The sequence below is a fragment of the Natrix helvetica genome (genome assembly GCF_964273705.1).
Source record: "Natrix helvetica genome assembly, chromosome: 16".
NCBI lineage: Eukaryota > Metazoa > Chordata > Lepidosauria > Squamata > Natricidae > Natrix > Natrix helvetica.
The window spans coordinates 11,160,214-11,187,428 of NC_138563.1; the positions used below are offsets into that span (position 1 = coordinate 11,160,214).

A 27,215-nucleotide genomic window follows, 5' to 3' on the forward strand; every position below is an offset into this window, starting at 1 on the left:
CATTGAGGAGGCAGTTCTGACACCAATTTGGTGTGAAATTTAGAAATCTTTGGATCCTTTCTTTCTTTTAAAATTTAAGGAGCACAACCAACGTGTTTCTTTTTATTAAGACAATAATTCTCTCATGAAGACAGGAGCAGGAGAAGGGCGGGAAAGTAACTTTAGGTGCACATTGATTAAATAAATAAGTACTGCAATGAGACTTGATTATTGGGTTTGGTGTCTGGCAGTTGATTCCAGAGAGATGGACTTCAGAAGTGAGATTCACAATTTTCTGCCTGCAATTGGCGGATGACTGTAGACTGGCTGTTGTAGTGAGTTTGATCACATTGCTTTCCCTCTGTCACGTAAGAGCCGCATTTAGGATGGGTGCAAGGCAGCAACCTGTGTTTAAAAATCAGTTTTGGGTAGGGAGACTTAAAATTTATTTAATTTTTTGTGTTTCTTTTTTTTTAAACAAATTAGTTTTATGAAGCGTTTAATTTTTTATTAATAAATTGGTGGGGGGGAGGGTTAGTATTTGGGTCCCTTTTTTCTTTAATTTTTTAAAAATTCCAAAACCTAAAAAAATTTAAATATTTAACATTTAAAATTTAAATAGGTATCTTGTATTATTGCTCTGTTGTTCTTTTTTCCCAATAACAAATTATTGTACTATTTCTATCAGAACTTCCACAGCTTCAACCTCCTAAGTAAAGATGATCCTTTTTGGGGAAAGGTGTATTTTTTATTCAAATGTAGGAATGCGAAGCCAGAACTAAGATTCTTGTGCCAAAATCACTAAGTTCTACTCCCCCTCCCCTTATCTGCCCCTCGACTAATCCTGTTCATGCAAGAGGTTTTCATAACAGCCAGCCTGAGTGCAGGTTGGTCTGCGTCTCCCTCCTTCCTCCAGTTATGTGACCTTGAAGCAGCTTCCCGAAGGAGCACAGCTTTCAGTTTCCCCAAAACATCCTCCTCCCATCGTTCACCCTCCCTCCAGTTCATGGCAGGCTGTGGAAGCAAAGTACAAGCGAAGCATAAGATGGCAGTTGACAGTTTCTCTTTTTTACTGTAAAAGCTGGTCAAAGACTGTAAAAAAGATAAAGTAACATAAAATAAAAGTCGTGGGTTTGATTTGATGTTCATCTTGCAGCATCTTTTCTCACTCACACTTTTTTCTGCCTTTACATAAAACATATGAATTCAGAATAACAGAGTTGGAAGGGGCCTTGTAGATCATCTAGTCCAACCCTCCAACCAAGAGGAGACCCTACACCATTTCTAACAGATGGCTATGCAGTCTCTTCTTGAAAGCTTCCAGTAATCCACAACTTCTGAAGGCAACTTCTGTTCCATGAGTTGATTTCCACTGTCAGAAAATTTCTCCTTGTTTCCGGATTGAATCTCTCCTTAATCTCCCTAATAACCCCAGAAGTTGTGGGTGCTCCATCACTGGAGGCTTTCAAAAAGAGATTGGGCAACCATCTGTCTGAAATGGTATGGGGTCTCCTTCTCAAGCAGGGAGTTGGACTAGAAGACCTCCAAGGTCCCTGATTTCACATGGACAGAAGAAAAAAATACCGATAAACCATTATTTTTCAATAAAGTCAAGGTTTAATATGTTGATTTTTCTCTGTTTGTATATGTTTACAATGTAAATATTTATATTATCTAGGTATTTTTCTCCCTTTTTCTTAATTTCTTACTTCATTTGTTTGTTTTCCATGATGTTTCAATGTCCTTTGTTCTCTTTTCCTCTTTTGTAGATTAAACACAATTTTTAAAAAGCCTTGAATAATGCCTAAGTGTGATGCTCAGCTGATGAGGATCAAGCAAAGCCAGTCAGATGCCTCCTCCTGTGGATCAGAAGGAAACTCAACTCGTGGACTGAGATTCATCTGTTTGGGAGTGGAATTGTGCACCTCAAAACACGTGTCTGCCTCCATTGAGGGCTCCATTCTTAGAAGTCCTGAATTTGTGGATGGGAGTTGTAGCCGGGTGTGCTTTGGCTGCATGTGCTCTGGTGGTCACCCAACAATGGGCATTTCCATGGGATTCACCCCTTCCTCCGTGTACAACCACAAGAGCATTTGCCAAGCAGAAGCTTCCTTTCCTCTGAAGGGGATCCATCGTACTTCCTCATCTGGCGCAGATATGTAACACAAGTCACTGTGGGAGGGGAGAGATATCTGACGCTGCCTTCAAGCGCCTGCTCTCCTGGCATGACAGTTGGACAGCAGGACTGGACAAAGGAGCCAAAACAGAGAACTAACATGCCAGGAATTATGCTAGGTAATGGAGGCCCAGCTCAGCTCTCTCCAGGTATCCCTTTCCATGGAAAACAGGCTGTGCCCGGACCAGACCAAGTGGGTTCCCACATGGGATGGCAGGAAGAGAGTGGCCGCAGAGGTGGTAATCAGCCAGTTGTGACAGGTTCTGGAGAAGTAACAGAAATTTTGAGTAGTTCGGAGAACCGGCTGGCCCCGCCCCCACTGCCTCCCAGCTGAGCTTCTTCTATTGCCCTGAACAGGAGAACGGAGCTGGAAAGCAGGTTAGTGGGGTGGGGTGGGAATGGGGATTCTGCAGTATCCTTCCCCTGCCATGCCCACCAAGCCACGCCCACAGAACCAGTAGTAAAAAAAATGAATTCCACCATTGAGTGGCAGGTGTGCTTTGAGGCTGGTTCTCCAGAGAGATGGCTTGTGATCACCACAGAATGCCACCATTTTCCTCCCTGTTCCACCCTGCCCACCATCTTCCATGCCAGGAGCTTTGGCACAGCTGAGGATTTGCATTTCTATGATGGGATAGAAAAAGATCTCAAGTCCTGTTAGTCTGCCCACAAGACCCAAAAAGACCAAGTAAAAGGAACAATCAACCTTCGGCACTCCTGCTGACCAAATCCAGGAGAGCCAAGCCAAGCAACACAAAACCAGACAATCCACAACAAAAGAGAAAACATCAATTACTTCTCAATGTCCTACATGAATGATTACTATTATACTTAGTAAGCACTGGATTGTGCTTGATCTGAATTTTCCTTTCCCTGATCCCTTGCACAGCAGAGGAAATTGGAGAGGAAGGGATTAGAAGAGAATAGACAGGCACAAAATACACAGCAAAAGCATTTAAATAAATAAATAAATAAATAAACAAACAAACAAATAAATAAATAAATAAATAAATAATAGCTCCAGCATCCCCAAGCACACTACACAAATACCTCAGTGTGTTCCCTGTTGTGTTACTGTTCTGTTTCAATTTTGCTGATACACAGAGAGATTACCTATATAGAAATCATTTGGGAGGGGGTTCTCTCCCTCCCCCCACCCCCAGACTGTAGAGATTGCTCAACCAAGCAAGGAGAGGGGAAAAGTCACCTCTTTAGTCAATCTCTCCTGTGCCTGACTCTTTTTTTCTCTTCCCCATTGCAGAGTGGAGGGATTGGAGAGGAAGGGATTACAAGAGGCCAGACGAATCCTGTGGGTCAGAAGAGAATTGGACTCAGGGGCTGAGATTCATCTGTTTTGAAGTACAATTGTGCATCCCAAAACACAGGTGGACAACCATGGAGAGGTCCTTCCTTACAAGTCCTGAATTTGCAGGTGGGAGTTGTGATGAGACAGGCCTTGCTCTCAGATCCTGAGCATTACTATAGGGTTGGGCTACCAGTTAGTGGTCACTCAGGCCCAACACTGGGCCTTTCCCATGGAGTAAAACCTCTTCCTCTTTGTACAACGACAAGGCCTTTTGCCAAGAGGGGACTTCCTTTCTGCAGAAGAGAGCCCATCATCCTTCCTCGTGTGGCACACGGAAAACATGTAACACAACACGTTGCTGCTGGGAGGGGCCTTCAAGCACATGCTACAGCAGTCAAAACAGAGAACCAACATGTCAGGAACTATGTTCACCAGATGAAAACAATTGCAGTTTGCTTGTGAGGACGTTGTTTTAAGTACGCAACGGAGTAAGGAAGGCTCTTCATGGAATCTTCAGGTTCAAATCATCTAATCAGTGGTTCTCAACATTGGCAACTCGTGGTCTTCCACCCCCAGAATTCCCCAGTATGTGTCCTCACATCTCAAAGTTGCCAGGTTTGAGAACTACTGACCTAGTCTAGCCCCCTGATCCATGTAGGAGCTATTTAAAGTATTCTCAACAAAGGTCCATGTTCTGTGTGAAGATCTCCAATGAAGGAGAACTCGGGGCTTCCTGTGACAGTCTGTTCCACTGACACACAGCTTGTCCAGTCAGGTAGTTCCTTCTAAGGTCCACCTTTAATCTTCTTTCTTGTAGGTCTGGCCCATCTGTTCTCCTCCTAACCCTGGGCAACAGAGAATAAGTCCACAGTTTTTCTTCAGCTCTTCAGATATTGGAAGATTGCTCTCATAGCTCCTCTTGGTCATCTTTTCCATAAATACTCAGTTCCTCCAGAGCTTTGTTTCTTGAGCCTTCACCATCTTGGCTTCCTCACAGCTTGCTCCAATTGGTTGTTTTCCTTTTGGAATTGGTGTGCCCAGAACTGGACCCTAAACAGGATCTGGAGCCCAATTAATACACCAGAAGATAATTTTGGCCTTGGGGCAGCTGCATCTCACAGTTGGCTTTTCCCTACCACAGTCACACATGCTGAACTGCCTTATGTTGGACCTGCCTTTGTAGACCATTCAGGAGCTTCAGCTGGTCTTCCGAGTGTCAGCAGAAGCAATTGGAGGCACGCTCATAAAGGAGGCCATTTATAGCTCAGGGTTGAAATGATGGGTCCTTGTTGCTCCCCGAGTTTTGTGGTTTTCTTGCAAACGTTTCATTACCCAAACTAGGTAACATCATCAGTGTACTGATTTTGTTACTTAGTTCGGTAATGAAATGCCTGCAAGAAAACAGCCCAACTCAGAGAGCACCAAGGGCCCCTCACTTGCTCTACCCTGGTGACACCTGGTGACACCTTCTCTGGTTGCTGGATAGACTCATGGTTGGGTTACGGGTTCTGTCCTCTGCCTGGGGCTGGTGGCTCTTCTGCAGCAATGCAGCCAGGCACTGGTGGTTCTCCACAGTGGTGCAGTGGCCAGAGGGCAGTACTGCAGGCTCCTTCTGCTGCCTGCCGACTACCTGCAATTTGACAGTTCAAATCTCACCAGGTTCAAGGTTAACTCAGCCTTCCGTCCTTCCGAGGTGGGTAAAATGAGGACCCAGATTGTTGGGGGCAAATATGCTGACCCTGTAAACCATTTAGAGAGGGCTGTGAAGCACTGTGAAGTGGTATATAAGTCTAAGTGCTATTGCTATATATATTCTTTGGGGCCTCCTGAAAGGATTAACAATGGCCACTGCTCTTTTTTCAGGACAGACCGATAACCTCTCTGGGCTGCCTCACTGGGCCAAGGTGTTCCTTAGCATAATGGGAAGTCTTCTCCTTCCTGGCTCCACAGGGTTCATTCTCATGATAAAATTGAGAAAAGGTATGGATGATCTCTGGGGAAACCAACCCTTCCCTTCTCTTTTCTTGCTTCTCCTGCCCTGTGGGAGATTGTGGTGGTGCAGTGGTTCGAATGCCATGCTACGGGCTTCTTTTTTTGCCCCCACCCCAGCTTTCCCCCCTTGGACCTCTGCCTCCTGGCACCTTCTGTCTCCTAAAGCTAAATTGGCTTATTCCCTGCAGGTGGAGGAGGAAATATTTTGGTTTAATTCCTGACTGATAGGCCATTGAGGGATAGACTTCACTGACGGATGCCTGATATGAGTCTTCCTCCTGCCCTGCACTTCCGGATGACTATAGTCTTCCTCGATGGCTTTTAAGAAAGTCCTTTGGGACAAGGGTGCTTCCATGGGCAACACAAGGAAGTAGATTGCCAATTTGGCTAGTGGGAGGGTCCATTTTGCTTCTCTGTAACTGCTTTCACTTCTGCCTTGCCTGGCCCCAAACAACCCCACCCCAGCTCCACATTTGCTTCCCTATTTAATATTCGGGAGTGAGGGTGAAAGCATCACAGCCATCATTAGAAAGGCACAACAAAGATTGTTCTTCCTGAGTCAATTCAGAAAGCTCAGACTGCGCAAGGATCTGCTGACACCGTTTTATAGAGGAATAACTGAGTCTGTCATTTGTACCTCAATAAGAGTCTGGTTTGGCACTGCGACTAAACAAGACAGACAGAGACCTCAACAGATATTTGGAAGTGAAGAAAAAACTATTGCAACCAGCCTGCCTCTGTTGCCTCGCTCCCCCCCCACACACACACACATGTATGGCAAGAGTTCTACAGATGTTTATTAACACCCCCCCAAACAGGTCCTTAGAAAGCACCTCTGTTGCACACTATTGGCTCCTGTTTAACTGGTGGTCCACTAAGACTCCAAGATCCCTTTCAGAGTTCCTGCTATTAAGAAAGGTGTCAGACCTGGAAGCCACCTTTTCATTTTTGGGTTTCAGGCCTGCCACACTTTCTACTGTGGGAAAATGGGAGGGGGGGATTATACAGAGTTGGATGATGTATTGCCATAACAACATTCTTTCTTAGAAAGTCAAGGCCACTTTTGTCCCTGCACCTGGACAGATGTGGATGGAAGAAATCTTTCATTGGGGTGACATACTTTATCAGCTACCCTGAACCTTGGGGTGCTGTCCAGGGTCCTGAGCCCCAGCACCGACCTGAAACCAGGCGGTGGGAAGACTCAGGGAAGAGGGAGGAAGAGAAGACACCCATAGGTGACAGCTCGGTGATTTATGTCGAGACCATCTACTCTCCTTCCCAAGCCATGGTGGAAGCTGAGGAGGCAGCTGAAAAGGAAGGCCAGCTAGGAGCCAGGTGCAAAGAGCCGGCTCCTGGGCGAACCTTGCAACCGGACCTGACCCTGCAAGGTGAAGCGGTGGGATTCCCTCCCCTCAGGAGATGCTGTTTGGAACCACAGACAAGTCCAGGACTAGTCTCGACTCACAAATGGAAAATGCCAAAGCAGACGCACAATAGGTGTATACTTGGACTTCAGTAAGGCATTTGATAAAGTAGACCACAACCTACTTCTTGGTAAGAAAGAACAATGTGGGATAGACAGCATCACCACCAGATGGATTTGTAAGTGCCTGATAAACCACAGTCAACGTGTAGCCCTTAGTGGAACTACTTTTACGTGGAGGGAAGCATGCAATGGGGTACCCCAAAGTCCTGTCTTGGGTCCAAAACCCTTCAACATCTTCATAAATGAGTTAGATTAGGGAATAGGGATATTGGAGGAGTTGTCACAGAGAAACATGACTAACCTATTCTCCACAGCATCAGAGGGAAGGACAAGGAGCAATTAATGGAATATATCCAGGAGAAATCCAACCTAGAACTAAGGAGAAATTCCCTGACAGTGAGAACAGTTCATCAGAGGAATGGCTTCCCTTCAGAAGTTGTGGGGACTCCCATCCCTGGAGGTTTTCAAGAAAAGATTGAATAGCCATCTGCCTGGAGTGATGTAGGGTTTGGACTAGAAGACCTCCAGGGTCCCTTTCAACTCTGTTATTCTGTATCCTTCCCACCCCAGGTGCTCAGGCAGGGGGCACTTCAGCCCAAATAGACCAGAGCAGTAAATACCCCGCCCCAAAGACCACCAAAGGGACCAGGAATTGTGGTCTCTCTTGCAAAAGGTATTGCTTACATTCTTATTTTGTATGCTGAGCACAATATTGCCCTATATCAAGCAAAAAAAATGCAAAAAAAATGCAAATATTGTTTCACGTAGGACTAAGATAGCTGCATAGTTTTGCAGCTGAATCTCTCTCATACCAAAGAGGCAGTCCTTGCGTGTTTGCAGAAGTTGCCCTAAGCTTCTCCTCACTTCTTATTGAAATGCCAACTGCTGCCATGTCACACAAGATCGTTCTCAGCTTGTGGTTCGCGATCCTTCTCTTAGCAGCTGGTAAGTTGTGTTTCTCTTACTGCATTTCTGGCTTCAGAAGGAGTTTCAAAGCAGGATTGAAACTGGGGCTCCCGTATGCCAAGCCAGAAGATTGGGGGCTGCTGAGTTAAACCATTCAGAGCCCCCATCTTTCCTCAGTGCCCTTGCTCCTGCCAGGCTGGTTGAAGGGGAAAATTAAATTGGTGGCAACAAAGAGGAGGGAAAGGTATATATATATATATATATATATATATATATATATATATATAATTTTTATTTTTTCACTTTCATAACATATAATCAACATAATATTATTAAATGTTTACATCAATTCTCCTTACCATCAGCTCCCCAAAACAATTATTGGCTCTTCTGCTCTCCATACACCATATTTGTACCTTATCCATCACTTTCTTCTCCCTCTCTCTCCTCCCTCTCCCTACCTCCTTTCTTCCCTCTGTCACCCTTCTCTTCTCTATTTCCCCTTCCTCCCTCCTTCTCCCCTCTCCCCTTTCCACTCCTTCTTTCTCTCCTCCTCTTCCTCCCCCTTCCCTCTCTCCTATCCCTCTCTTCTTCCCTTACTTCTCTCCTCTACTTCACACCCTTCATCTCCTTTACTTGGTGCATTTCAACTTCTGAGCGAGCTCCATTTTATGTTGATGGTATTTATAAATCCTTTTCAATATACATATTTAATTTTAACATATATTCTCCTTTCTTTAAAACAATAGAACAAAAAAGTAAACATATATAGTCATTGTGCTTTTAAAAAAATCCCTCCCCAGCCTGATTTTGGCCGAGATGTAGACCTGGGTACAATTCCCAGCTATTCTCATCATTATATTTATATAGTTATGCATCCTTACACGCCCCCAATTTGTGATTCTGTCTTTAAATCTCAATAGTTTCCCATTATATGTATATTTCATGTTCCCCCTCCATTTTTCCCTATCTTGGATTAGGTTAATTCCATTGGGTAATGAAATGTTAACAAGAGGAGGGGCAGTTGAAGGGCTGCAGCCTGGTGGCAGGGAGAAGATAACCCAAGTGGTTTAGGTGAATCCTTCAGGTGACCTGAGGCTTGGAGGAGCTTTGGAATCTCTGATGGGGCAGATCCTCCTTTTGAGCTCCAAAGTGAAGAACCTTTGAACCCCTCTTTCTTCTCTAAGAAGGAAAGGCCATTGCCCAGAGCACCCCCCAACATGTTCTCTGGCCTGGAGCCATTTTGTTCCTTCTTGGAAAAGGTTTTCCTGGAATCTGAGGGTCAGAAATGGGATGCTGGGAAGGTCTCTTGTGCCCCAACTCTGATATCCTCCTCTCTCTCTCTCTTCTCTCTGGTCTTTCAGAGACTTCTGGGATAGAAGAACTGACTGGCATTCTGGGGGCATCTATCACTTTCCGGGTGAAGACTTCTTCACCATATGAAAAGATTTCCTGGAGTAAACTGGACGGCAACAAGTCAATCAATATTGCTGAGGTGACCTTTGCACAGCCGTGTGGCCACCGGGTCTTCCTCCCAGCCTTCCAAAGCAGAGTGAACGTCTCCAAGGACTGCAGAGAATGGCATCTCAGCCATCTAAAGCAAGAGGACGCCGGACAGTACTCTGCACAAATGGTTTTACCGAGCAAAGCAGTGATGGTTGAGTCCTTTGACCTGAGAGTTTCTAGTGAGTATCCAAGCCATGCCAGCAAATTCCTGACTTCCTTCCTTTGCCAGGCTGATGAAGGGGGGGGGGAGAGATGTCTGTTGGGGGGCTCCAGGTGTCCAGTTTTGAAGAGACACACTTTCTGGATGGATCCCAGGGCTGCTCACCTGTGGCTCTCACTTTAACATCTCTCAAAGCTTCATCTGCCCATCAGAGGTTTCAGCAGAGTTCTGGCATTTTAGCAATGCTGATTGGTTTCAAAAAAAATATATGATCAGGTCTATCCTGGCTTGTACGCACACACCACATATGCCACCATTTTCCTCTGGGTTCCACCCTGCCCGCCATATTCTTTACCAGGAGGTTTGGCACAGCCCAGAACTTGCATTTCTCTGAGGGGATAGAAGTGGAGCTCAAGCTGTGTGTCTTGTGAAAAGGGAGCAGGTAGGGCCCTATCCCAGATCTCATTGGCCTCCCCTCTCCATTTGGCCGGGCCCAAAGGGGGTTCCCAGATGGGGTGGCAGGAAGACAGACAGGTGGGTTTGCTTTGAGGCTGGGAATCTCCAAAAGACACTTTGGGATCCCCTCTGTGGATCTGGTGGGAGTGGCTGGACCCACAAAGTCTTTGGGAAAGAGTCAGGGGGTCCTTGAGGGTCATCCTCTTGCCCTCAAAGGGAGTAAGGCAGAGGATGCGGGGTCCTGTTGTCCTCTACCATGGTGGGCCTCTCATTCACTCCCTTCATAGGTGAGGTGGGAACTGTTGTGGGATTGCTATTTGTGACCGAAATGAATAACATGTTATTTTCCCTGCTCTAATTTAAGCTAAACCATTCATTGAGCCTCAGCTGTTGCTGCTTTTCCTTCCTCTTTGGCCTTCCTGTGTGTTTGTGGTCTTTCACAAATAGAGTCTCTCCATCTCCTGCTCAGGTTGTTTGCTGGATTCTCAGCTGAGGCTGAATTGCTTGTGAAAATGGGGCTTGGCAGCTGCATTTCCCAAATGGACCTCCTGGGAAAATGGGCTAGAATTCAGCTGGACCTCAGCCGTCCACCACCTGAGGGTTCTGGGATCAAAGCCATCTCCTAAGATCTTGATCTTAATGTCAACCAGCAGAAAACCCCGCTAGGCAGCCCTCCAGGGTGGTTGCCTTAAAGTATATTTGTGCAGGTAGAACATAGTGTTAGATACTTGCTCTAACTACAGTGGTTTCCACCAAGGTCCTCTGTTCCGGCGGGAACAGAGGTTTAATCCTATTGGTCGAAGGGTCTGACAGCTCCCTTGTCAGCCGCAGAGCGGAACTACAGCCAGCTGAACCGTGAACCTTTGGCTGCAGTGGCCAGATGAAAGAGGTGCCATGAGTATCTTTATGGCCGGGACTTTGAACTGGTTACAGACCACAAGCCGTTGTTGAGCTTACTGGCTGGGGACCGACCGACCGCAGTGTCATTATCACCCCACATGACCAGATGGACCATCTTCCTAGCTGCCTACTCCTACCGTCTCATCCACCGACCAGGCTCCACTTTGGGGCACGCTGACGCTCTCAGCCGCTGCCCGCTGCCTGAACTTCTCGCTGACCCTACCCCCGAGACGCCAGTCCTCCTCATTGACTGCCTTGAGACTGGGCGTGTCTTGTCCAGTGACGTTGCCCGTCACTTTGCAAAGGACTCCACCATCAAGCAAATTTTGAACTGGGTGTGGGGTGGGTGGCCCAAGGGGGCCTTTTGGGGATGATTTCAAAACGTATTTTGACAAACGCGATGAGTTATCGGTTGTAAATGGCTGTTTACTGTGGGGGAACCGGGTTGTTGTTCCACCCAAACTGCGCATTGCAGTATTAGAGGCTTTACACGTAGGGCATCCTGGAATTGTCAGGATGAAGTCTTTGGCTAGGAGTTACGTGTGGTGGCCTAACATGGGCAGGGAGATCAAAGAATTGGTGGCTACCTGCACACCGTGCCAGGAGTCCAGACCAGCTCCCCCAGAGGCACCCGCTAAGGAGTGGGCCACAGTGACCTCAAGCACTGTGGTCTAGGGTGCACATTGACTTTGCTGGCCCAATTCATGGCCAGACATTTCTCATAGTTGTGGATGCCTACTCGAAATGGTTAGAGGTAGTCCTGATGACCTCCACAATGGCAGAAGCTGTCATCAAGGTGCTACAGAGACTTTTCTCCACGCACGGCCTGCCCGACATCTTGGTCTCTGACAATGGGCCCCAATTCACGGCCATGCAATTTGAGACCTTCCCAGCAGCTCAGGGAATCAGGCATGCCCTGATCGCGCCATTCCATCCGGCCTCCAATGTGAGGCGGAGAGAATGGTGAGATCTGCCAAAGACGCCCTGTCTAGGATGGGCCCAGGAGATTGACAAACACGGGTTGACCACTATTTGCTAATTCAGCACATCACACCCAGTGCCACTACAAGGAAAAGCCCTTACGAGCTTCTCATGGGTCCAACTTAGACCGGCTACACCCCAAATATTCTGCCTCATCGCCCCCAGACTCCACAAGCAAGATTTCGACTTTTACCATAGGGGATTAAGTATACGCCTACAACTACTCCGAGGGAACTCTGTGGATTCCTGCCACAGTGATAGGCATCACTGGCCCTCGCTCTTACCTCCTAGAGCTCGAGGACGGTAGGAATTGGAGAAGGCATATTGACCAACTCTCCTCTGCCTCTCCAACTCTGCTCTTAGACAACCAGAGGTAACTCCTGCACGAGTTAGCCAAAGCCCTACCCAAATGGAGCAAACACTCACTCCTTCCTTGGCCAGCTCAAGCCCGAGGTACTGGGAAACTTATCTGGCTTTGTTGCAAGCCCGCAACGAGCTCTGAGCGAACCGGCTCTAGAAGCTCCAGCCGTGGCCTGTGAAGGATTCCAGGAGTTTCCACCAAGCAGAGCTGTGGAGCAAACAGATCCATCCGACCTGTCCAAGGAAACCCCTCCTACTGAACTGTGCAGGTCAGGCAGAATTACCGAAAAGCCCGTGTGACTACGTAACTAGTAGGATTGTTCCATCCAAGAGGGGAGGGGTGTTAGATACTTGCTCTAACTACAGTGGTTTCCACCAAGGTCCTCTGTTCTGGTCGAAGGGTCTGACAGCTCCCTATAAAAGGGCTGCTGTCAGACTCAACCTTCCCTGGATTGTTCTCACTTGTTGTACTTAATAAGGAGCTGTTGTTACCGTTGAGCCTGTGTGTGCCTCTCCATTACCCAATCTAACACATAGAATCCTAAGGCTGGAAGGGACTTCAAAGGTCTTCTCACCTATCTCCCTGCTCAAGGCAGGAGACCCTCTACCATCCCAGACAAGAGCCTCTCCAAGTTTCTTCTTAAAAGCCTCCATGGGTTGATTGTTCTCACTGCCAGGAAATTTCTCCTTAGTTCAAGGTTCAAGGTGGTTATAACTCTTCAAGAAGTAGAACACAATCTGTATAAAAGGTAGAAAATATATAAAAAGAAAATCATGAAGTAATACAATCTTTATAACAAAGTAGAAAATATTAAAAAGAGAAAGGGAAAATTATAAAAACACATACAAAAATCACTAAAAATGTAAAAACCACGCATATATGATATTAAAAATGTAAGAATATATATATATATATATATATATATATATATATATATATATATATATATAGAGAGAGAGAGAGAGAGAGAGAGAGAGAGAGAGAGAGAGAGAGAGAGAGAGAGAGAGAGAGGAGGAGAGAGAGAGAGAGAGAGAGAGAGAGAGAGAGAGAGAGAGAGAGAGAGAGAGAGAGAGAGAGAGAGAGAGAGAGAGGCACAGGCAGTTCTTATACTTTACAAGAAATGGGCTGATAAGAGTCTTTTTAAGCAAGTCTTTTTCTCCTTCTCCTCCCTCTCCTCTCTTAGGAAAATCAGCAGGCTCCTTAGGGGGAGAAAGATCCCAGATCACGCTCCCGAATTGATGGGGCTTCAAGCAGGCCGGTTCTTCCAGATCTGGTGGGATGTGGGGGCCCAGTCAGGGAGAGGCATACAAACACAGGAGTGGCAAAAAAGATACGGATTAACTTTACCCAGAACCACTGAGAATGTTCTTAGAATCTATTGTAACTCATGCTGACAAACCCATTAGAATCTCATGCTTAGAATCTCATGTTGACCTTTAGATTCCCTCCGCAGGGGCTTCATGTCAAGCGTTGAAGGAAGGGGCTTAAGGAAAGGATTAACAGGGGATGCTGATCTTTTCCAGACCAGAGTGTCTCCGGGTTGCCTCTCTGGGCCCTGCTGTGCCTTAGCAAAATGGGAAGCCTTCTCCTCCTCGGATGCTTGGGGCTCATCTTGAGAATGAAATCCAGAAAAGGTACCACTTTAAGGATGATCTCTGAGAAACCCACACTTCCCCTTCTCTTTTCCTGCTCCTTCTGCCCCAGAAGAGTTCACGGGTTGCCCAGAGGAACAGGGAGGCACAAGAACCAATGGGCACCATGGATATCTCCTAAAGCCAATGGCCCCTATCTGGTCATCGGAGCTAAGTGCAGAAGTCCATTGGTTCAGATCCTGGTAGAAACTTTTAAGCCCGGAGAACAGGCTCTGGCCATGTATGTTTGACGGTTCCTAAAATGGATAAAACTGATCCCATACTACCTTCTGGTCAATCCAAATATAATCTCACTCTCTCCATCCTGGTCTCACCAAGGACACCAGTGCATGACCGGTGCAGTTTCAGTCTCATACCAAGACCTGAGTGTTGACTCAGAGTCTGATAGCCTTCAACCACCATCTCTGCATCTCCAAAGGGAAGATCTCTTCAATGGACGATGCATTTACCACTGCCTGCATCCAGCCCCCTAGCCCCTCCCTGGTCACTCTGGCCAGCTGGTGGGGGAGAGATCTAATCCACAGGTGGCACAAGTGAGAACGGGACCTCCTGATCTACAGGCTGAGAATGAGCTCATGTACCGCCACAAAAACAAAGCCTCTCGGTGAGGTTTGCCCAGCTTAAGATGTCCAGGGGAGCTAAGAGAGAGAGAGATTGACACAAAGTGATCCCATAGGATTATTGTGGGTTTCCAGTTTGAGCCTACCTCCTTCATGGGAGCAGAAATACAATAGATGGATGGATGGATGGATGGGTGCCCCTTCTCCCTTTGCCCCTTCCCACCCACTTGGACCTCTGTCCTCTGGCACCATCGGTCTCCTAAAGCTCAACCGTGGCCTTGCTTTTCTTCCCAGGAAAAGGAGGAGGGAGTCTGCTGGGCCAATTCCTGCCAGCCTTCCTGAGGAGCCAGCCGCCACCATCTCCGTGGGCCAAAGCTTGCGAACTTCCGAGCTCCATTTCGGACCCTGACCTTCCGCAGCGGCATTTGAGACGGTTCTTCGGGACAAGGTGGCTTCCATTCCACCGGGGGGCAGCCCAGTGAGACCTTTCACCCGTTCGGTTAGAGGGAGGGGCTCCGAGAGCGCTCTGTGTTGCTTCCCTCTGGCTGCCTTCACTGCTGCCTTGCCTGGCCCCCAAAGACCCTCCCCAACAGCCCCACGTTTGCTTCGCTGCAAATAGTCCTCAACTAAAACAGTTCATTTAGTGACCGCTTTTCAGCAGCACTGAAAAAAAGGGACTCTTTTTTCACTCTTATGACCGTCACAGTAACCCCGAGGTCACATGACCAAAATCCAACCGCTTGACCACTGCCCTGTATTCATGATGGTCTCTGTTGTTCCAGGATCCTGTGGTCCTTTTTGGCAAATTCAACTGGGAAGCCGGATTCACTTAGCAGCTATAGGGATTCACTTAACAACTGTGGCCAGAAAAGTCATAAAATGGGACAAACTCACTCACTGTCTTGCTTAGCAACAGAAATTTTGTTGTAGTTGTAAGTTGAGGACTACTTGTCCTTAATATTCAGGAATTGAAGGGCAAGACTGAGAAAACGCCCATCAACAATTCACCATATTTTTCGGAGGATAAGACGCACCAAGATTTTGAAGAGGCAAATAAAAAAAAAGGTTTTGCACTCTGCAGACCTCCCCAAAACAGCCCGTTTTTTGCGAAAACAGGCCCGGTTTTTTTTTTTTTTAAAGGGCATGAATTGCCCTTAGGAGGCTTAGACAGTGCTCATGGGAGCTGCAGGGGGAGGCAAAATTGAGCAAAAAACAGCCCGTTTTTCGCTCTTTTCTGCCCTCCCCAGCCCCCAAGAGCACTCTGAAAGCCTCCTAGAGGCTATGCACGACCGTTTTGGTGACGGGGACGGGCTTTCGGGAGGCCAAAAAAATGCTGTATTCAGTGTATAAGACACACCCTGATTTTCATCCTCTTTTTTGAGGAAAAAGGTGCATCTTATACTCCAAAAAATACGGTACTTTGTTATTGTGTATTTCTGACTGAGTTGCTTGCAATGCACTTCAGCTGCTTCATCCTTTCTGGGCCCGTGCATAGCAAACAAGCTTTGCGGTGACTAGAAGGAAACTCCTGAGCTCAAATCTCCAATGGAGCAACTCAACCCTTCTCAGAGGCCCAGAGACCTCTGCAGTCTTTGTTTCAAATATGGACAGCATTGGAGTAATGAAATGTGTTTAAATCTTTTCTTAAAACAAATGATGGGAAATTCAGATTTACTACTGAATGTATATACACACAAGATATTAAATAAAATATTACATCCTATGGGGCCCTTGGTTGTTTTCTTGCATTTCATTACCCAACTAGGTAACGTTATCAGTGTAGAAGGGAGTGGATTTTCTATCTATATATAAGTCGCTTGCCCTGTCAGTGTTGGTAGGAGCATAGTTTTCTTCTTGGTGGATCCTTGAATAGCCTGTCATTTACTGTTAGCTAGTCTGAGTTAGGAGTTCCTTTACTGGGGTAAAAAAAAAAAGAGCAAATCCCCTTCCCTTTCAGTACTGATGAATCCAACAACATTCAATCATGAGAAAAGGTAGGTCCGAACTTGGGCAGCGAGAGAGTTGGAAGTACCTGGTTCAAGAGGAGGGAGAGGGGTCTTGGAGTCCTAGTGGACAACCATTTAAATAGGAGCCAGCCGTGTGCAGCAGCTGCCAAAAAAGGCAACACAGTTCTAGGCTGCATCAACAGAGGGAGAGAATCAAGATCACGTGAAGGGTTAATACCATTTTATAATAATGCCTTGGTAAGGCCACACTTGGAATACTGCATTCAGTTTTGGACACCACAACCCCACCCCAAAATGATGAGATTCTAGAAAGAGTGCAGAGAAGAGCAACAGAAAGATAAAAGATCTGGGCATTTGCAAAGGAGTCATTCAGAGTCTAAAACAATATTAATTAAAAATGCAACGAAATCATAACTTTAAAAGATAAGGTTATACACTCAGTGTTTCTCTACCTTGACCACTTGAGGGTGTGTGGACTTCAATTCCCCAAATTCCCCAGCTAGCACGATGTCCAGGGAATGCTGGGGAATGAAGTCCACACATCTTCATGTGGTCAAAGTTGAGGAACACTCCTCTAAGCTATCCACCCTTCTAGGTGCCCTGAGATCCTTGAGAGAAGGTGAGGATGCTGAACTCTCATCTTGACCCAGATCCTTCAAAGCTGGACTTTCCTTGGGGACCAATGGCCACTTTTGATGGTCCTTTCGGTTCCTCTTTGGTCTCTTTGAATCCTAACCCTTATCTTTATGCCCAACAATTATCTGGTCTTTATAAAGTCTCATTTAAACTCTTGAACTCTAAAAACCACTTTGGTACTGGAGGAAAATGGTCATACCAGAATATAATATGCTGGAATACTAGAATTAGTAGAAACTTGTTGTTTCCTGTATTTCTTGTAACTGACATTATGCCTTTGGCTTTGTAACACAAATGTATGTTCCTTGCCATTTGAACTCTTATCAATCTCCTGCAATCTATGGGTCCAGAATGGAATGCAGCTGAAAACAAGGCAGTGTTACAACAGCAGGAGGAAGGGATGGTACATAAAGCAACCCAAACTGTACATTATAACCTATTGAATGAAATGATAAATGTATAAGAATGATAAATGTAAAGAAGAAGAACAATTATGTAAATGTATAACTTAAAATGGTATGCAAGAGAACAAAAAATAAAAAATTATTTGGGGGAAAAATGAATGGAATGGAGCTGTAAAAACCCAACCTTTGATCTGTTCCTTGCAACAGGGGGCTAAGCAGCCAATTGTAAAGACAAAGGATCAGGAAGAGGCTCTATCCTGTTCCAGGGGATACACAAATCAGTGATGCCAGAATTGGAGGTTTGACTGATGGTTTTATAACATTTCTATATACAATATATAAGGGCTTACATCTTCTCTGGGGTTTGTAGCATATCCTCTTGTGTGTGTTGGAAATGGCTAACCTATGAACATAGAATAAATACTGCTTCTTTCTCAAGCCTCCGTTTCAGTTTCTTTTTGGCTCTTTTGACCTTAAACATACTGTCGGACCTAACAGTACTTATTTGTGTCTTCAGAGCCCATCATCCAGGAACAAGGCCGGGGCTTCTCCAGATGCTGGACTTTGTAGCAGCATAAAATTGTAGAGTTGGAAAGAGCCACAAGCATCATCCAGGCCAACCCTCTGCAAAATACAGGAAAAACAGTTCGACCATTCTGGGGCTCCTCTCTTTCTCCACTTCTCTTCCAACCTAGTTGAGGGGAGGAAAATAAATTAGTGGCTGCAAATAACAGGGGCAACACGTGGGGTCCCATTTGAAGAAATCAACCTGGTGGCAGAGAGAGGTTAAATTCAAATGACCCCATCAGGTTTCCTCCAGGTGAGTCCTTCAGGTGGACAAGTCAGCCAGAGTGTAAGGACTGCCATCCTTCCCTCCCCCCCCTCAACCTGTCCAGTTTCCACTCAGGAAGCTGTGCCAGGGGGACTGTGTCCAATGGGAAGGTAAGGGCCCACCTTTCGGTGTGCAGATTAGCTGCCGGGATGGCCAACTCCTTCTGCCATACTGGGAATTAGCCAGGGACAAGTATCCACAGCAAATCGCCCCATCTACCACCATTCTCATTCCCCCAAAGTTCCAGTGATCAAAGTCACTTCCCAGGATCCGAATGTCAAAGTCACCTGCAGGGCAGAAAATCTGATTAGCAAGGCATCCAGGAGAGTCTTCCTGAAGGATGTTTGTTCTGGTAAGTTCTTCTCTCCATGAAAAAGGCCTTGGGACTTTTTCTCGGGTTGTTTTGGAAACAGACCCTGCCTTGGGGGCTTTCCCATCTCCGCCTTCCTTTGGCTGACCTTTTGTTTGATTGGTGCTCCTGTCAATCTGGGCTGGCTCTGCTTCAATCCAACCCCCCCCCCCCCCCATTTGTCTCCCTGTCACCGTCTCTCCGGGACGGTTTTGGTCCATATGGACCGTGCAGCTGGCAAAAGAATCAACGGCGGTCTCAGACTACCGAGACCGCACTTTGTGTCATCGCGACAGCTGGTTCGTTCTCCAGAACTGAAGAAGTTTCTTGAATGAGAAGTGAAACATCTTCAAGAAAAACCCAAGAAAGTCCAGCTGTCTTTTGAAGAAGCACCTTTGGGACAACCATTCCAATCCAAATATGGTTGTGGTCTGCTGGCAGCCTGTGGAGCTGGCAGCAGATTCAGACAGTGGGGAGGGTTGGGGAGGAACATGGGCCAGTCCTGGAGTCTGGGGAAAGCTCAGACAAGGGCTCTGCGTCAGAGGCAAAGAGGGGGCCTGGGACATCTGGGAGTTATGTGCTTCCTCCGGAGCCTCCAGTGTCAGCAACGCAGAGGAACAGGCTCCCCCTGTTCCCAGTGCCCACATGGGCAGAGCTGCCAGAAGGCAAGAACAGTTAAAACAGAAGGGACGACTCGGGAGTAAGGCTCCTCCCATAGGATATAAAGGAGAGGCAAAGGCACGTGAGCCTTTGCAAGAAGCAACTTGGTTCATGCTGGTCAGTTTACCTTCTGAAAATACGTTTGGACTCTGTGCTCCGTGTGGCCTTGCCAAGCTAATTGCCAATTATGTCTTTGGCAGCCTTTTCAAAGAAAATAAAGGTTGGTGCCTATCAGCCTTATCCCGACTTTGGCAGCCTGCTGTAGAACTCTTTACTACTATTTGGAACTCATTATGGGCTGTGAATGAATATAATTCACAGCCTTTGAAATGAAAAGAGGGTTTTTGGATTTAATTGTGTGCATTTGACTGTATCAGGAAGCCTAGGTCAGAACAGATATTCCATCCAGGAGGTTTTGTACCAGCTGAAGGAAGAAATTGCCGGAGGGAGGCAGTGCCAGCCCTTCCTGAACAAGAAAGGGTGAGGTTCTACCTTGGAGACATTGGCCTGCAAAATACATTCAGCGTTCTGAGTAACTCACCCACCGAAAGCAGAACTCCAAAGCAGGTAGATTCCTCAAAGAACAATTTCATTGGATATATCATATTGGTACAACTGGTGAAAACCATCTCTGAAAGTTCCCACGGTTTTCACCTAATTAAAAAGTGAAAGTTTTCCCTCCCCCCCTTTCGCCCCCTCCCCCCCCCAGCTCATCAGTCACATTGTCCAATAGAGGTGCTGGCCAGTTGCTTGGTTACTCCCCTCTCCCCCTCTCTCAGGCACCTGCTGGAATGACCTTGGTGCCCACAGGAAAGTTTTTGTTTCGGAGACCAAACCACATGATCTATTTACCCCCACTCCCTGCCCCGTCTTTGGCCTGGTGGCAATCATGAAGCCCCCAAGATGGCCTCAGCCAGGTTCGCTTCAGGGTTGACACAGAGTTTCGAAAGAAGCTAAAACTCCAGGAGCAATATTTGGGGCAGGGAAGCTTAACTTGGTCCCCCTCCAGGTAAGCAATTTGCATACGATGCAGACTGAGTCACCGGATTGTGAGGTCTCAGCCAAGAGGGGCCAGTGGGAGCCACCGGTGGCAGGGAGCTGATCTTTGCTTTGCTTGAACCCAAGCAGGAAAGTGCCTGGCATGCAACACCGGGATGCTTTCTGGGTGACGCTCCTACTTTTTTACTTCCAAGCTGGTAACTTTTGTGATGGTTTCGATTGTGTGTGGGGTGGGGGGAGTTTGGCCCTTCTACGTTCCCTCCCAGTCGAGGCTCAGAACTGGAGCAAGCAGGAGTCCACACTTGGGAGCAATCCTGTACAGCTCGACAATTACTTTACTTTACTTACTTTACTTTATTTCGTATTTCTAGACCGCCCACTCTCCCAAAAGGGACTCGGGGCGGTGTACAGTCAGGCTAAAACACAAATAGGATGCATATAAATAAATACATAAATACATAAATGGAGGAGGCTATATAAAACTGTACCTTCAAGTAGAGTATTAAAAGCAGTATTTAAAAACAACCCCTAAAAATACCCCCAAAAATTAAATTTAAAATAATTACCCATGAAATTCCCCAATTAAATATCTGCCAGGAGGTAAAATAAAACTATAAGTGGGCCAGGCCGGCTAATCGAAACAGGTGAGTCTTTAGTTTTTGTCGGAAGGAGCGGAAGTCGGTGGTAGTTCTGATGTTGGGGGGGAGGTCATTCCAGAGGGTTGGGCCCATCACAGAGAAGGCTCTACTCCTAGGCGCCGCCCGTTGGCATTGCTTGGTGGACGGCACCCGGAGGAGTCCCTCCCTGTGAGAGCGAATTGGTCGCAGGGATGTGTGCGGTAGGATGCGATCCCGCAGGTAGCTAGGTCCTGTGCCATGGAGCGCTTTAAAGATGGTGATCAACACCTTGAAACGCACCCGAAAAACCACAGGCAGCCAGTGCAGCTCGCGCAGGAATTGTGGAAAATAGTTCCTACGTGAATGAAACAAGTCCGAAAAGTTGGATTCCAGTGTCAACCTAGGATATTCAATTTTACCAAATTGTTTATCTCCCCAGATTAGGCAGAATTACCTTTATAGGTGCTAATTGCCTTTTATTAGAAACAACAACAACAACAACAACAACAACAACGCTTAATCCCTTCTATGAATGAATGGAAAATGCTTCTATGTTCCCAAGAATGTCCTGCCTTAAAAGTTAACTGGACATTTCTTAAGCTATAATAGTCTTTGACATAATACCTAACTGGTACCACGTCCAAAATCTGGGCTTACGTGTGCATAGAATCAACATTTTAATGTTACAAGAATCCGTTTGGTCAAATTTATTTATTTATTTATTTATTTATTTATTTATTTATTTATTCACATTTCTAAACCGCCCCCTCTCCCAAAAAGGGACTCGGGGCGGTGTACAGTTCACAATAAATCACAGATAAAATACAAATATAAATAGGGCTATAAATATATGTATGTATGTATGTGGAGGAGGTTAAAATTAAGAGTCCTGTACAGAAGAATAAATAAATATGAGGCTAAAAGCCGTAAAAACAATTAAAACTAAAACATTACCCTTAAAATAACCAGATGAGAATATACTACCAGGAGTTCATAGATGTAACATTTATAATCATGCCAGGCCAGCTAGTCGGAACAGGTGAGTCTTCAATTTTTGACGGAAGGAGCGGAAGTCCGAGGTGGTTCTAATGTCGGGGGGGAGGTCATTCCAGAGGGTTGGGCCCATCACAGAGAAGGCTCTACTCCTCGGCGCCGCCCGCTGGCATTGCCTAGTGGACGGCACCAGGAGAAGTCCCTCCCTGTGAGAGCGGACTGGCCGCAGGGATGTATGTGGGAGGATGCGATCCCGCAAGTAACTAGGTCATGATGATGGAATCAGGCTAGAAAGCAGGAGGTGGGGGTTAGAGTGCAGTACTGCCCACTGCCGGCTGCCTGCAATTTGGCAGTTCGAATCTCACCAGGCTCAAGGTTGACTCAACCTTCCATCCTTCCGAGGTGGGTAAAACGAGGACCCAGATTGTTGGGGGCAAATAGGCTGACCCTGTAAACCACTTAGAGAGGGCTGTAAAAGCACCGTGAAGTTGTATATAAGTCTAAGGGCTTTTGCTATTGCTTTTAATCTTTTTTCATGTTGATCTTTGCATTTGTTTATGCATTTTTTGAAGTGTCCAATAAAAAATAAATAAACCAAGTTGGCTTGGATAGTTGTGTCACTTTTTGCTTCTTTTGTCTTCCCTTGGCTCTGACAGAAACTTTGGCCATACAACTGAATGGCATTCTAGGGGAATCCGTCACTTTCCAGCTCAATGAATCAAAACCATTTGCAACCATTTCCTGGTCCAGGATAGAGAAAAACAGTGGGCTCAGGACTCTCGCCCTGGTGGCCCCCTCGAAGCCCTGCAAACTTTTCATCCCCCTCCAAGCATTTAAAGAGCGCATCAAGTCCACCAGGGACTGCCGTAATCTGCAGTTCAGCCATCTAAAGCAAGAGGACAGTAACAGATACACGGCAAACATCGCTTTAACAAGTTCAGAGTCAATCAACGAGTACTTTGACCTGAAAGTTTACAGTAAGTAACTAACCTTCTGAGTAATCCAGGGGCTTTAACATTTTCTTGTGAGCTCCTTCATTTTGGGCTGAGGGGAGACCTTTCTAAGTTGCCCCATGAAACGTCCACAAGTCGAGAATTTCTTTAATCTCAAAGGGCTCTTCTCCCTCGACCATGATAGGCCGTGGTGCTTGGGGAGCTGCTAGTCTCAGTGGTGAGGTTATTTCTGGCTTCAACAAGCTGCAGTGGGATAGTGGGTGAATTTGCCTTAAGGGTCTTGGGAAGTTGGAATTCTATCCTAACTGGATTTGCATTGCATTGGCATCCATCAGTCTCCAAAGACGATAGTATCATGCTTTGGAAAGAGGTCAAAGAGCTGGAGTGTCCTCTCCAGAGCACGAGGCCTGGGTAGATTAATATGGAGGATAGACTGTGACCCAAGCAGCAGTTCCTCCCTCTCCACGTCACTGAAATACTTCAATGGAACAGCAGAGCTGATACGATGGGTTCCAGCTGCGTCGCAGGAGTTGCCAGAACGTGGTTGTACACAGTCACAAACTGCTTCCGGGACTCCGGATTTTGCCTGGAGGTTGACTCCTGAAGCCTTTTCTAGAAGGGGATGTAGCCACAAGGCAGTGGAGGTTTGTCATCGGAGTTTCCCTTCTCCTAGAAGAGGGTTCTGCCGCTTTATCGGCCGCTGGGGCGTAGAGCCCTCTTCTGCCTTCAAAACCGTTGACCCTCTGCTCCTGTAACCCTGGAAAGGGGCCCTTACGAGGTGCTACCAGCCGGGCCAGCTGGACCAAGGTTTCTTTAGCTGGATTTATGATGCGTGTAATAGGGGAAAGTCCCACAAACCTTGGCCCTAGCCTTTTGGAGGGTTGCAAAGGCTGTAGAAACTGGGTTGAAAGATATACTCGCTCCCCAATGTTAAAGGGTTTAGGTTCTATTCTCTTTTTATCGGCTAGGGCTTTGTAAGTGGCATTGGCTTCATCTAAGGCAGTGTTTCTCAACCTTAACGACTTTAAGTCCTGTGGACTTCAACTCCCAGAATTCCCCAGCCAGCTGAAGTCCACAGGACATAAAGTCGCCAAGGTTGAGGAACACTGAGGCTTCCTGGACTACTCGCCAGGTGATTTTTAATTGGATTCATCCACTCCTTTAAGGAGGGGATGGTGGGTTCTCTAGCAACATTGGGTCTTGTCCTGTGGCCACTTGGAAAGGAGTGGAACCAGTGTCGGTGTGCATAGTATTGTTGTAAGCGACTTCAGCAAATGGCAGAAGGTGGGTCCAATTGTTTTGTTGTTAGTTAATAAAGCATCCAAGGCAGGGGTGTCAAACTCAAGGCCCAGGAGCCACATTCACCCCATGGGGAGCTGAGATCTGGCCCACGGGGCCTTTCTGGAATCAGCAAAGAAACAACCCCCAGTGCCTCTGCCAGTGAAAATGGCGCCCGAGTTCTGTTTTAGCTGGCAGAGGGTTACAGGAAGCCATCAAGTCAAAAACAGAGCTTGGGAGCCTGTTTTCTCTGGCAGAGCGCTTGGGACACCACAGGTGCCCCTACACGAGTGACATTGAGCTGGCCATGCCCACCCCACCCCACCTGAGGTCAAACACAACCCTGATGCACAATGAAATCGAGTTTGACAGCCCTGATCTAAGGTTCTGCTCCAAAACCAGGTTTGTCATTCAATGGTGAAAAGAGTCAGGTTCTACACTTAGGCAAGAAAAACGAAATGCACAGGTACAGTGTAGCTGGTACCTTCCTCAATAGTAGTAACTGTGAGAGGGATCTTGGAGTCCTAGTGGACAACCATTTAAATAGGAGCCAGCCATGTGCAGCAGCTGCCAAAAAAGCCAACACAGTTCTGGGCTGCATCAACAGAGGGAGAGAATCAAGATCACGTGAAGGGTTAATACCACTTTATAATTCCTTGGTAAGGCCACACTTGGAATACGGCATCCAGTTTTGGTCGCCACAATGCAGAAAAGATGTGGAGACTCTGGAAAGAGTGCAGAGAAGAGCAACAAAGAGGATTAGGGGACTAAAACATATGAAGAATGGTTGCAGGAACTGGGTGTGTCTAGTTTAATGAAAAGAAGGACTAGGGGAGACAGGATAGCAATTTTCCAATATCTCAGGGGTTGCCACAAAGAAGAGGGAGTCAAGCTATTCTCCAAGGCACCTGAGGGTAGAACAAGAAGCAATGGGTGGAAACTAATCAAGGAGAGAAGCAACTTAGAACTGAGGAGAAACTTCCTGACAGTTAGAACAATTAATCAGTGGAACAGAAGTTGCTTCCAGAAGTTGTGAATGTTCCAACATTGGAAGTCTTTAAGAAGATGTTGGATAGCCATTTGTCTGAAATAGTGTAGGATTTTTTGCCTAGGCAGGGGGTTGGACTAGAAGACCTCCAAGGTCCCTTCCAACTCTGCTATTGCATTGTATTGTATTGTATCCCCTCATCCGTTTGAGGATGACGACTCAAACACAGAGCCTGATCTGTCCCTAAAAGGTTCAGATATGCCCTCCAGGCCTTTGAGGTGAATTGGGCACCCCTCTTGGAAAGGATGCGTTGCAGGGCACCAGGCAGTCGGTATATGTGATGTAAGAAGAGCTTCACCAAGGGCCCTTCTAGCACTGCTTTGAAAAGAGGACCCGCTTTCCTGGGCAGTTCTTCAATGACCTCCGTGGGCATCTCTGTCCAGGGTGCTGAAGGGCCGGGCGTTTTCCCTTGCCTCCGTTTGGCCGCTGCACACGTGGGCAGCTGGCTACGTAGCTTCCGATGTCCTTCTTGAGGGACGGACTCCAAAACTATCTTTTTAGGCGGGGTTAATCAATCCAGGGTCAAACTATTCTCCAAGGCCCCTGAGGGCAGAACAAGAAGCAATGGGTGGAAACTAATCAAGGAGAGAAACAACTTAGAACTGAGGAGAAACTTCCTGACAGTGAGAACAATAGTGCTCCATCACTGGAGGCTTTTAAGAAGAGACTGGACTTTATCCGGAATGGTAGAGGGCCATGATTGCGAACCTATGACACGTCTGCCACAGGTGGCACATGGAGGAGCCCTCTCTGTGGGCACGAGAGCAGTTACTCAACTCAGCTCCACCTCCCACTGGCCAGCTGATTTTTGGGTCTCTGCCACGCATGCGGTAGATGCAAGCGCATGCACGGAAGGGGAAGGGGAGGTCGCGCGCATATGCACAGGGGGAGCAAGTGGCAGGCATGCATGCACATGGGGGTGGCCGCATTGCATTATGGGCGTGGGCAAACACATTCGCGTGACTTCAGCATGTGAGGAGAAAAGGGTTAGCCATCACTAACCTTTCAGTGGTATAAGGTATTCTGCTTGAGCAGGGAGTTGGACTAGAAGACCTCTAAGATCCCTTCCAGCTCTGTTATTCTGTTATTTTGATTAGGTTGGCCAGGCTGTCTTGCCCACAGTCTACAGGAAGCACAGTAGGTCAGGGCAGAGGAAAAAGCTGCTATGGCTTCCTTCTTCTGGGTTTCAAGGTCTCAAGGGCCCTGGGAAAATCCTCCCTTAAGCCGCTCCTTTAAATCTTTCTTCCAACCATCCTTTCACTTCCTGTCCTTTCTGTCTCCTGCTCAGAACGTTTGCGGAGTGCGGACCTGTCCGTCGACTGCGTCATCCAAAGGGGTCAGACAAAATCGTTGCAGTTGAACTGCTCTGTGGAGCGATGGAAGGACAAGCTGAACGTGCAGTGGTTTGTGGCAGAGGGGGTCGTCTTTTGGGTCATCCAGGAGAGCTTGCTTACCATCAATTACACCAGCAGAGAAATCTTTGACCAGGAGGTCAGCTGCAAGGCGGAAAACCCTGTTAGCAAGGTATCCAAAACCATGATGCTCAAAGAAGCATGTACCAGTAAGTCCATCTCCTTAAGGTCTCTTTATGGGGGCTGGCTGGGAAGAAACCTGACAAGGGTTGGCCTTGGGTGAGGTTTAAGGAAGGAGCAGCTCTCCACGATGACTGTGGAATACAACAGTTGCAGTTGGCCAACAACTCACATCCCCCGAAGCAATGCAACATTTCCTTCTACTCAAGTCATAAATTATGGAGGAGACATTTCCAAGAGGCCCCTGGACTTCCTTTTGTTTTTTTCCCCTTGAAAATTTCCAGTTCTCACCCAAGAACTGGACAACCTTCAGGGACAGCCTGTAGGAAGACTTTGGGAGAACCATGGCCTGGATAATTGGGACTCTCCACAGACACTTGACTTCATGACCTTGCTTGACAACTGTCTATGGAGACGTTCAATCATCCAGGTCACAGTTGCCCTAAAGATGCTTTTTCAAAAGGCAACCGGATTTCCTTCCTTTTTTTCCTTTAAAATGCTTCTCATCCAAGAAGCGTCTTCGGGG

The 27,215-nt window shown here is 46.8% G+C and overlaps 1 protein-coding gene across 1 annotated transcript; it reads left to right on the forward strand.

The window, feature by feature from the left end:
• Positions 1–7,804: 7,804 nt before the first annotated feature.
• SLAMF9 (SLAM family member 9) lies at positions 7,805–15,620 on the forward strand. Its single transcript, XM_081968402.1, has 4 exons — positions 7,805–7,884; positions 9,210–9,530; positions 13,733–13,843; positions 14,716–15,620. The coding sequence occupies exons 1-4, from the start codon at positions 7,815–7,817 to the stop codon at positions 14,901–14,903; spliced, it is 690 nt and encodes a 229-aa protein (XP_081824528.1). The 5' UTR covers positions 7,805–7,814; the 3' UTR covers positions 14,904–15,620.
• The last annotated feature ends 11,595 nt before the right edge of the window (positions 15,621–27,215 follow it).

Bases quoted from the DNA above. Each gene is read 5' to 3' on its own strand.
- SLAMF9 (XM_081968402.1), top strand. From the start codon at position 7,815: ATGCCAACTGCTGCCATGTCACACAAGATCGTTCTCAGCTTGTGGTTC. The intron at 7,885-9,209 runs GTAAGTTGTGTT...CTGGTCTTTCAG, and splicing joins GATCCTTCTCTTAGCAGCTG to AGACTTCTGGGATAGAAGAA. The intron at 9,531-13,732 runs GTGAGTATCCAA...GATCTTTTCCAG, and splicing joins CTTTGACCTGAGAGTTTCTA to ACCAGAGTGTCTCCGGGTTG.